Source organism: Lontra canadensis, unplaced genomic scaffold (assembly GCF_010015895.1).
Source record: "Lontra canadensis isolate GAN:19392208 unplaced genomic scaffold, GSC_riverotter_1.0 scaffold10, whole genome shotgun sequence".
NCBI classification, from domain to species: Eukaryota; Metazoa; Chordata; class Mammalia; order Carnivora; family Mustelidae; genus Lontra; species Lontra canadensis.
Genome location: NW_022631004.1, coordinates 12,632,307 through 12,644,441, shown reverse-complemented (window position 1 = coordinate 12,644,441; position 12,135 = coordinate 12,632,307). Strand labels below are relative to the sequence as shown.

The 12,135-nt window shown below is 34.4% G+C and overlaps 1 protein-coding gene across 6 annotated transcripts in view; it reads left to right on the top strand.

The window, feature by feature from the left end:
- Positions 1-10,168, top strand: part of GAB1 (GRB2 associated binding protein 1) — a 122,634-nt gene extending 112,466 nt beyond the window's left edge. For all 6 annotated transcript variants that reach the window (XM_032855623.1, XM_032855620.1, XM_032855621.1 and 3 more), the window contains 3 exons: positions 393-516; positions 5,438-5,560; positions 8,134-10,168. In XM_032855623.1, the coding sequence (XP_032711514.1) occupies positions 393-516; positions 5,438-5,560; positions 8,134-8,292 (406 nt within the window). In that variant the 3' untranslated portion in view covers positions 8,293-10,168. The remainder of the gene's footprint in view (positions 1-392; positions 517-5,437; positions 5,561-8,133) is intronic.
- The last annotated feature ends 1,967 nt before the right edge of the window (positions 10,169-12,135 follow it).

Sequence of the window (12,135 nt, the reverse complement as noted above, 5' to 3'; positions counted from 1 at the left end):
CAAGATTTTTTAAAATATGTGTAGGGAAATGAACGAATATGTGAAGTTACAAACCTGCATTAAATATGTGTTAGAGTTTTATGTGTTCATATAGCTAGTTCTTTTTAACTAGGAACTCTTCAATATTTCTTTTCGTATCTGTGACTTTCTACTTATCCCCCAAATCACTAACAGTAATTTTTTTGTTCTTCACAAGGAACTTGATGCCTGAAGATATACTATGTACATTTGAATGTATGCAATAAATTTCATTAAAATAAATGTGTATTATAAATGATTGTAAACTTCAGTGAATATTTCTGAAAGAATGTAAACTATCACTCATTTTTATTTTGGAAGTGATTTTAGAAATTGTCCTGGTTTAGGTTTGTAACAGTGGTTTCTGTAATTAGCTCCTCTAGGTTTCCCTTGTCTCCCCGACCGGACTCAGTGCACAGCACAACTTCAAGCAGTGACTCCCACGACAGTGAAGAGAATTATGTTCCCATGAACCCAAACCTGTCCAGTGAGGACTCAGTACGTAAAGTCTTTATAAGCAGCCCTTCCAGGTCCTGCAGGCCAGGACATTTCTTCCCATCTCTACATCTTACCCTTACATCCTTCTTTATATACTTAAGGACAAAGGATAGAAGACAACTTTTTTAAAGTGCTTCTTAAATAATAAATGCTTCTTAAATAATAAGCTTCTTAATAATATGATAAAGTTTAAAATCAATAAAGTGTCAGTGTGTAATATCAGCATCTATAAAGTAGATTAGAATGAGTTAAAAATCATAAAATTTTATAGTTATATTTATTTTAAGATATATTTAATTTTTGAAACTATTCAAAAAAATATAGTGGAGTATTGCACAATGCAGTTCTCCAGGCCCACTGTACCCTTAGAGTGAAATGATCTTATATAGGAGGTCTTTGACAATCTTTCAATAATATATCCTTAGGTGTGGCTTAAAGATTACAGACCTGATTTGTTTCAGATTGGCTGTACAAACCTGATTTGTTTCAGAATGGCTGTATTACTGTAAGGCACAAGAATTTTATAACTGTAGCAAGCTTGTGTTCTGCAGAAATTTTAAGTTGCCAGAAAATACTTCAGATATTTAAGAATAAAATCTGATTTTAATGTTTAAAAATATTTTACTTTTATTTTCCCTCAAATCAGATTCAGTCCTTGCTCTGTTACTTGTATTTTAGTAGATGAATATATCAGTTATGATTAGATTCACCTCTGAGTAACAAAAAATAAACAAATAATAGTGATTTAAAACACATTTATTTCTCCTCATGTAAGAGTCCAGAGAGAGTCAAGCCATGGTTGTTCTGGCAGAGCCCTGTTCTACAGAGTCCTCGGGGACTCTGACCCCTTCCAGCTCTCCCATCCGCCATCTTCTGGGTGTGGCTCACAAGCTCATAGAACAAGGTCGTGCTGCACCAGCAGTTCACATTCTAAGCTTCAGGATAGAGCACAGCCTATCTGCTTATAAAGAAGGTTCCCAGAAACTGCTGTACACACCATGTGGCCACATAAATATGAAAGGGGCTGGGAAACATCCTTTCTTCTGAGGGACAGTGGGCCTGGCTAAAAACCCATTCACATGAGAGAAAGAAAGGCAGCAGCTAGGGCACAACCAGGTAGTATCTGCCAAGGTAAGCAAACATGTCATATCAAAATTTGGAATGGGTAATATTTTAGTGGCTTTATTTTCTTTAGAGTGATACTCTAGAGGTTCAAATAGAAAAGTCCATTTCTAGCAACAAATTTGTTTTACATCTTTAATGTACTTTAGGCAAAAACAGGTTCCTCATAAAAATGAAATGATTTGAAAAGCTTGATGTGGTGCTTTAATTAACTTTAAAATATCAAATGTATACGATGTTCAAAATGAATAAGATAATTTAAAATATTTACATCAGTCCTGGATTAGAATACAAACTAGCTATATCAATAATCCTTTCACTGATTTTTAAGGCAGTTTTTACTAATTGGTTTCTGCTTTTACATTTACAATTTTTTAATTTGATAAGTGGGGTTTTACTTTTATTAACTTATTTTTTTCTCATCATAGTAAATAGACTGGTAAAAGTCTACATAAATCCTCAGTGCAGTATCAGAGTACATACTGTCATCAATTTTTATCTTTACCTGGTTGAATGGATTTTTTTTTAATTACAAAAGCAATTATTTTCTGAGATACTAAGAGTTTCCTTTTGCCCAAAATAGTAAATTACCATAAAAATCTTAGAAAGGACGTGTAATAGGCAAGTTTGGAAATGTGATTTGTCATGACTTAGTGTTAGGTGAAAGGAAAACATGAGAAAGAAAAACATTACATTCAGAAAGTCAAAGAAAATAAAATTATTCTTTTATAGCTTGTGACATTAAGCCAGAAAGATACTTTTGCCTGCCAGCCAATGATTTTCTAAAGTACTTAGGTCCTAAGTGTTAGAAATAAGCAAAAATATTCCTGGTGAAAACACACACACACACGCCCCTTGACCTTCACAAAAGAAAAGCCAACCACCATTTCCATTTACTCATGCTGCCAGCTGCAAGAGTTCATCATAGTCCGGACAATTCTTCCTTAGAAAAGAATGTGATATAGTTACAGCAGTGTTTTCCGTACCTCTTGGGAGTTAGTGCATTAATGGAATACCATAGAAATTCACAAGATCTCATTATGCTAGGACAGATGAAGTCAGTAAAAGATTGTCTTGGAGAAGCTGAGACAGGATCAGATCAAATCAGATCAGATCAAATCTGTCTTATGCCTACAATGAAGATTAAATTCTGTACATTGAAGATTCAAAGCATGATACATTTCCATACGGTGATCATAGAGCAGGTGGTGTTTAATGAAACCATGATGCTGCCTGTTAATTTATACAGAGATCCAAAGTTAGGCATTCATGAAGTGAACCCTTAATATGACACTTGAAATTTGTGTGACTGTATATCACTACTAAAGATATAAATATTGTTACATAACAATAACAACAAAAATATGTTCAACAATTTTCCATACTTTAAAAAGAACTTTAGAAAATCAAAGCACTACTGTTTTTTGTTTTTTGTTTTTTAATTCACAGAACATTATGATCACTCCTAGAATCTTAGGGTTTTTCTAAACTGTTTTGGGAAAACAGTGGGTTAAGGACTAGAAAGCAGAGACAGGCTGTTCCCGGTTGAGATTAGAACAAGACTAAATGGACTACCTTGCAGGGATGAAAAAATTTCCAATTCTAATAATAACTAGACAGAAAACAGTTTAACTAGCAATTCTGAGAAATTCTCTTTAGGAACAACTTGTTGAGTTTAAATGTGTACATCATATAAGCTCATAGGCTCCTTTGATAGTCTTTCCATACTATGAACAACTGTAGGTATTTCCAGCTAGGGGAATTCCGGGTATGGGTTCTTTCATGAGTCACATTTGAATACAGAATTTTATACACACACACTTCTGCTTGATTTTTTATGTGCGAATGAAATATGGAGTTATTCAGAAAAAAAATTCAATTTTTTTATGAATTAGGAAAAAAAGGGAGAGGGAAATACCTATAATTGAGCGGCAAAACTTGCTTACACGTTTTAGTGCCTTACATGTTACTCTCAATATTTTTTTAATGCTTTATCAGTCGTAGTTCATAGATTTGGTCAAAAGATCTGTTCCTACAAATAGAGGCCTCACATTCAGTCATGCAGCTGCTCCTGCGTAAGTATACTGTGTCCAGTATGTAATATACACGGTAGACTGCACAGTATTGCGTCTGTGGGTACATGCAGTTCAGATCATGTCCTGCTCACCAGGCCATGGACCCTGGCACAGATCTGTGTAGACCCACAGACAGGAGTACCTTCTCTAATTCACAAAAATGTTTCACATGGGCTATTAGCACCCCTGCTTCAAAAGAGGAAATGAATTCAGTGTTTTTCTAGCAATTTCCTTTGCCTGAACCACAGTTTACTCTGTTTAACTTGAGCTAGAAGAAAAGGAGTAGCAATATAAAAGGATCAAGAGGGGGCACCTGGGTAGCTTGGTCAAGCATCCAACTCTTGATTTCAATTTCAGCTCAGGTGATGAACTCAGAGTCCTGAGATCAAGCCCTGCCTGGGGCTGTGGGCTGGACGTGGAGCCTGGTTAAGATTCTCTCTTTCCCTCTCTCCACCCCACCCCTGCTGGTGTGTGTGTTCTCTTAAATAAAAAAAAAAAAGCAAAACTAGATTTATGGAGTTTCCAAATTGCTTTGTTTATTATAACAAGTATAACTTTTAAATATATTACATCATTATGGTTTTCTTCAGAAGTATAAAATAATATATGAATATTCGTATGTACGTGATAGAAGACACAAGGATGGAAGCTGCTAATGTCTTGACTACAAGAAGTCCAGAATATTTCTAGGTGAGGTTGGAAGCAGCAAGGCAGAGAAACAAGGCATTTATTGGCACACATTTGGAACTATTGTAATTAGCATAGAGGGTATATGTTGGGGCATAAATTCATGTCATCCTTTCCTTCCTGTTCAGCATTGATCGTCAGGTTCCTAACAGCTTGTTTCTTTTGCATTTTGCTGTCTCAGGCTTTTTAATTTTTATCATTTATTGGTGTCCTCTATCTTCTTTCTCCTTTATCTTTTTTTAGAGAGTAGCTCTTCAATTGTACAATTCCTATTAGGACAGAAGAAATAAGGCTAAAGAGAAGACAGAAGAAATGAAGTAAAAATTCCAGATGATTAAAACAAAACAGACTTTGCCAGTGCAATAATTGTTTATAGTCTTTAGTTAATATACATATGCTAAACTAATTTCAGTGTGAGAGCTTTTTTTTTTTTTAAGATTTACCAATTTATTTATTTGATCGAGAGAGAGAGAGAGAGAGAGAGAGCGCAGGCAAGCAGGAGGAGGGACAGAGGTAGAGGGAGACTCCAGCAGACTCCCTGCTGAGCACAGAGCCGATTGCATGACCCTGACATCATGACCTGAGCTGAAACCAAGAGTCAGTCGCTCAACTGACTGAGCCACCCAAGTGCCCCAACATGAAAGCTTTTCAGTAAAATATAGGACTTTTTAAAGACTTTAATTAGGAAGCAAGGAGTGAAAGGATCTGGTAGTTTAAAAATGTAATTGAGTAAAGATACCATTTTAATAATGTTCAGGTGGCATTCTCGCACCTGTAGCTTGATGTTTCAGTCTTAGTTTGAACAGTTTGACTTTTGAAACTACGTTTAACTTGCTCTAAGCTAAGTTGTAACTAATTTTCTTAATATTACTTATTTTCCTCCAATCCTAAAAGGTTATTTAACTTTCTAAGCAGACATTGTTTTAAACCATATCCTCTTGAAATAAATACTTTGGCTTTAGTAGATGACGACGAACAAGATAAGCAGTATGTCTCATGGATGCCCAACAGTTGATTTGTTGTATTACCCTTTTCAGAATCTTTTTGGCAGTAATAGTCTTGATGGAAGAAGCAGTCCTATGGTCAAGCCCAAAGGAGACAAACAAGTGGAATACCTAGATCTAGATTTAGATTCTGGGAAATCCACACCACCACGTAAGGTAAGTGAAATCTCATTCTATAAAAACAATTATTGCTCACCTTTTTTAAACCCACAGAATCATGTTTCCTCTGGGGAAATTTTATTAGTATGTTTAATTTAAACTTAATAAAGTCTGTTATTTAATATTGTTTCATAAATCACAATTAACAAAGTTATGGAGATAAGTTGCTTTTTTTCCTTTTTAATGTTATAGAAATGATATATTTCTATTTTAGTGGTTACTTTTGAAGTGCTTGCTTAGCTAAATCTGAAGTTATTCATTATCTTCATACTCTTTCCATTGTTAGCTCACATTACTCCCCTTCTGACATATGAGCTATTTTTGACCAGAGTTTTGGTTTTTTCCATTTCTTAAATCCACAAATTACACAGTAGTAGTAGTAGTAGTAGTAGTAGTAGTAGTAGTATTCTTATAATATAGACAGTGTTTACTTACATTTTCCTCATATTTGCAAACTTCTCTTTCTTACCATTTCTTGTTGTATTTTAGCCCTTCCTCCCATATTCATTTTTTCTTTCTTGTTTTCTGTTTTTCTTGAGAGAGGTAGACTGGGGAGGGGCGGGGAGGGCATGTGAAGAGAAGAACAGAGAGAGAAGGAAAGAGAATCTTAAGCAGGCTCCACACCCAGCACAGAGCCCAACTCAGAGCTCAATCTCACAACCTTGAGATCATGACCTGAACTGAAATGAAGAGTTGGATGCTTAACCCTGGTTAATCATTTTTTTTCCTCCTGAAATTCATCTTTTAGAAGTTCCTCTTGTCCTCGTTCTTGAAAAAGTTTTTTTGAGTTCACAGTTCTTGATTGGCAATAGATTTCTTTCAACACATAGAAGATACTGTTCACTATCATCTGGCTTCCATTGTTCCTGTTGAAAAATATGCTGTCATTCTAACTATAGTTCCTTTGTAGATAATTTGTCTTTTTTGTCTGGCTGATGTTAAGATCTTTTCTGTATCTTTAGTATTCTACAGATTTACTCTAATGTATCTAGACATAGATTCCTTTTTATTTATCATGCTTGATGGAAGTTGTACTGTTTTTATGTCTGGGTTTGTATTTTTTTAATCAATTCTGGAAAAGTCCTAGTCATTTTCTCTTTTCTTTTTTTCCAGTAATTACTTCTTTAAATACAGCTTTTCAGCTATTCCTCTTATCCTCTCACTTGAGGTTTCTTATTACAGATTAGTTAGAACTTACTCTATTTTCCATACATCTTCACCTTTTCATATTTTCTTTCTATTCATCTCTTTGTGCTTCTCTGGATAATTTTTTTTGATCTGTCACTAAGTTCACTATCACAATTATCCTGTTTAACCCATTGTTTAATTTTTAATTTCAGTTATTTTATTTTTATTTCTAAAATGAAATTTTGCTTGTTTTTTTAAAATATACCTAGCTGTTTTGAATAGTTTCTTATGCCTTTTATTTAGTTTTCTTGATTCCTTTAAAGATTTTGTGCATATATATTTTATACTGTTTATTGTCATTTCCGTATCAGACCTTGGACATCTAAATCTGTGTTTATTCTTTCTGCTCACTCTTGATCTTATTTCCTTACATGTTTTATTCCTTTTTTTTTTTGCAAATTCATTTTCCTGAGTATATCTGTGGGAATCCTGCAGACCTAAATTTCCTTCAAAATAGATTTGCATTTTCTTCTGTTGGGAAGCACTGTGGGACAACTTCAGTTCCCTTTAGGGGTCCCTAGCTTAACAGGATGGTCTCAGATTGGGCATGCCATCCCATCCAGGGCCTCCTAATTGCATTGCTGAGATTGACATTCATCCTAAAGACAACTGTAAAGTTTACCGTGAGCAGCTCTTTGTCCTCTCTGTTTCCCTCACACCTTGGGTATTTCTGTTACTTTCCAGAGAGCCCAGCACTGCATTAAAAATTGTATGTGTCTTAAGTTAGTTAGTATTTAGTTGTATTTTAGAAATAAAAGGTCCTGGGGCACCTGGGTATCTTAGTCAGTTAAGCATCTACCTTCGGGTTCAGGTCATGATCCAGGGTCTTGCTCCCTGCTCAGCGGGCATCCTGCTTCTCCCTCTCCCTCTGCCACTCACCCTACTTGTGTGCAGTCTCTCTCTCCCTCAAATAAATAAATAAAACCTTTTAAAAAAAAAGTAAGAGATCCTGTCAGCCCATGTAGTTTGCCATTCTTGAGATACTGCTTTTCAAAAAACATTTCTTAGCTCCAAAAGTAAACACTGATACATGTTCTAAGGACTTGAAAAAGTGAAGCTTCAGCTAGAGGGAGAAGTAAGCTGTGTATCTTAACATGAAACAGGGGTCTGCAATCCCTGTTTTCTAAGAGTTCCATCTGTGTTGCGAGCATTAGTCTGTGTTATTATATATAGTAATTTTAAATTTAAGGGGAAAACAATGTACAATTAGGAAAAAAACAACATTTTTAGATTGAGGTAATGTTACTTTGTGTGTATGTGTGTGTGTGACCCAATAGAATTTCAAGAGTTATTCACAGCATGTGACTGTCTTGCATTTTAAGACTAAATTTCACTCAGAACTCTTTTATATGTGGGGCTTTTTGGTGTTCTTTGCTTTTTAGCAAAAGAGCAGTGGCTCGGGCAGCAGTGTGGCTGATGAGAGAGTAGATTATGTTGTGGTTGACCAACAGAAGACCTTGGCTCTAAAGAGCACCCGGGAAGCCTGGACAGACGGGAGACAGTCCACAGAATCGGAAACACCAGCCAAGATTGTGAAATGAAAATACTGCTTTGCTGATTCTGAACAAAAGAGAACTGAATTGTAGAGATAAATCCTGTTTAACTGAAGAAGACTTGACACTTCTAGATAGATCCTCAACTGAGTAGAATTGAAGTCAAAGGACCTTTCAGACATAATCAAACAATTTAAACTGTAAATGGTGCTTTGTGGTATCTGAACAATTCATAACATGTAAATAATATGGGAAAATAGTGTTGTTTAGCTCCCAGAGAAACATTTTTTCCATAGTTAACTCACTAGTAGTATTACTGTATTTATGTACTTTTTCATTTAAAACATTGGTTTGGGTATTCCAAAATGTTCCTTAACATAATTCCTTTGGGAGTTCTTGTTTTTCCTCACACTACTCTATATAACAATACTAAGTTAACTAAGCTACTTTTAGATTTGGAAATTGCTCTTTAAAGTGCACTCTAACAACATTAAAATGAGAAGTAGATCCACAATTTACCTTTCTACCCGAAACTTCAGGTGATAACCATTAGCTTAAATTACGGAGTACAGTTGGACTCATCATTCACTGCCTTCCAGAATGCTGCAGATAATCATGTACTGGTGTCAGGAGCTAATTCTCTGGTTCATGTATGTTTAGTTTTCAGTGGTGGAACTTTATTATATTTTGTTTATTACAGTGTTTTTGATTCATTGAGTGAAGATTCTGCCAGGTGGGGTCTTGCACCTTGGAAAGACTGAATAATTACACTGTCAAGTAAGACTGTAGATCACTTACAGCATGCAGTGATGATGTGCTCTCACACTTGTTAACGTGTATTAAACTTTACATTATTTGCAAAATGTAGGTTATGTAACTAATCAGGTACGTACCAGGCACCGATGTGCTAATACACTGATCAGGTTTAGACAATGAGCTTTAGTTGTGTTCTTGTAAGTCCTAATATTGGTTTCCAGTTTGGACCTAATGAAACATTCACTGTTAGTTATAGCATCATACTGTGATTTTTTTAATTAGACAGTAATTCAGATTTATTACTCTTAAGAATGAAATTCTATCTTTTGACACCGTAGTGCCCTATGATTTTTTTAACTTTACTTTATATTCTTCTTGGCCTTATATTTAAATCCCTATGCAATTAATATTTTATATCTACATTTTAAAAAAATAGATGTTGTATAAGTGATTCTCATATGTAGCACTTATTGCTTTTCCAGTAAAAGAATTAAGGATTTTGTACTGTGATTTCTATTCACTGCCCTAATTCAAGAAATATTGAAGCATTGCTATAATGTGAAATCTTAAGTCATGGACCTCTTCCAACCAGATATCTGAAACGACCTAAGGAATTATATAATTCTTTCTCACCTATAACATGGTCCTGTGACATGGATATCAAAACCACAAATTTTTTATAGTGAGGCTATAGTTGTATTTATCTGTTTTGGCTTTGCAGTGTAATTTAGAAAGCAGGTATAGTTGTTTGCTTGTTTTTTTAACTAAGTTACATACAATCTTTTACTGATTTGAGACTTACTAACAGTTTTTGGAGGGGGCGGAGATAGGCGTGCCCACAGCTGAGGCATGATTCCTTCCATTCAAACCTCTAACTGTTGCCTAAGTACATAGATGTACCCTGATATCTGGTCTCTTGGCCATAGTACTGTGCCTAATCAATGTAATGGGTTTATTTCCCCAATTCATGAACTAAAAAATGTTCATAACAAGATGAATTGTAGACTAGTAACATTTGATGCTTTTAAATGTTTGCGTCTTTTTAAATGAAAACTAAAACCCAGGAGTGAATTTTCAGGTGGATCTTTAAATAAAAAGACTGTTTGAATTTGGTGTGCGTAAGCTGTTTTGTAATAAAACCACAAAATAAAATCCAAAATTACTGAAATGTGCCTAAACTATTAAAATACACAGCACACTTGATGTGTAAAATTGCTAAATTGTGTTACATGGAAGATGAATGCATTTTCAGATTTAGAACACAACAGTAAATATATTCAATAAGTATATTATCAATTCAAAGGTGGAAATGTTGTTTAAAGCTGCCTATCAAGAGTCTAAGGCAAATAGACTGACTTTTTTAGTGTAGGTTCTCCATTTTTTACAAGTTATCATTTTTGAAGACCTGCAGCACTCTAATTTGTAGAAGTTTTCCCACTGTGCAGAATAATTTAAGAATTGAAATGTATTGGGCAGTTAGTTTTAGAAAACATAATCACGTTAAAACATTGTATTAACAAATTAAAAGACAGTTTCTTATGGAGCATCATTTTCCAAACATTTTTTAGCAGTGGAATCTTCAATAAAATTTTGTGTAATGCCAACACATAAAGTCTGAAAAGTTCGTTTTATCAATGTAAATATTTTGGGTTCACATTTAAGTTTATTTATCTTAATCCATTACTAGGAATAAAATTTGCGAGTAACACAAATGTGTAATTGACATTATAGAGTTGACCAAAAACTTCAGCAGCCAATTTGTTTTATTTGCATATTATCAAGAAAGATTTGATTCACACAAACTTAAGTAAGTAAATAATAGCAGGTTTAAGCACACATCTCAGAATGTTCTTTAATTAGAGATAGCTGAAGTTGTATTCCACGGTTTAAAAAAACCATTCTTGTAGTGGAAGTTAATACATACACAGTCTTCAGTATGGTTAAAAAAAAGCGGGGGGTATGTAACACATTAGAATGTGCATTTTTATTGTTTTAAAAATACACATTCATAAAAACAAAAATTTTTTAAACCCTAATCACCTCCAAAAAGCTGAGTTTTAGCCAGGCAAGCTTTGGAAACCACTGGTTAATCATGTGAGTTATAAGTCAGAAGTCTTTTTCTCCCACATGTTTGATGTTGTGTATTTTTTATTTCTTACTTTGAAAAACAGTAACATTTTATGAGGTTTTGAATACCAAAGCACAGTTCTGCTATTAAGAATTGAAATTTAAACTTGAATAATTTAAGCTACTTAACCCATGGAAGGTATCACTTAGTAAGCTATAAAAGATGGTTTTTATCTACACTCTGTACATCTTCATCAATACCAGATAAGCTACTGTGAGCATTTTAGAGAATTCCATAAGGTACTGCTATGAATGTGTGTGTGTATATAGCGTTGTATTTAATCATAGACTAAATTTGATAGAGAAACACTGCTATACTTGCACATTAAGGTCATAAGTCAATTTCTTGTGGACTCTAATGGGGGTCACAATCTTCATATTCATAAATGCATTTAAACTGGAAATTGAACACAGTGTTTGTATTTCTTTTTCTGCTAGTAGGAAGTTGTCTGCTTACCCCCTTTTAATGAAAACAGTATTTTTGATATTTTTTAAAACAGTAGCTACTTTATGCCTGTACACTGTACCATAGACAGTGATCTCAATTCTCGGATGCTTTCAAACGCTCTTAGTGCCTCTTTCTTTGGTCCACTGAAAGTATTGGTTTTAGTATTTTGAATGAATACAAAACCTCTAGAAATTCAGAGACAACAAAGTCTCTCCTAACTCTGTCTTTGGGTCATTCTGGTGGGTCTTGTCCTTTATTGTCAAATAAGCAGTTGGGTCCATAGCAGGGATTGTACATATGACCAAATCAAGTGGCTACAGGGAGAGAGCCATATATATATACATACATACATACATACATACATACCTTAGGGTAAGACTGTCAATAACATCTGACATGTTATATGTAAATCTGTATATAATTTAAAACACTGACAGCTCTGAAATGAAAAGCCATGGTGTAAATGAATAATGTTGACCTTATAGACTTGATAGCATGAGAAGCTGATTGCCAGGTTGTGGAGATAATTGGTTTTCACTCTGACTAAATATGTTTCTGTA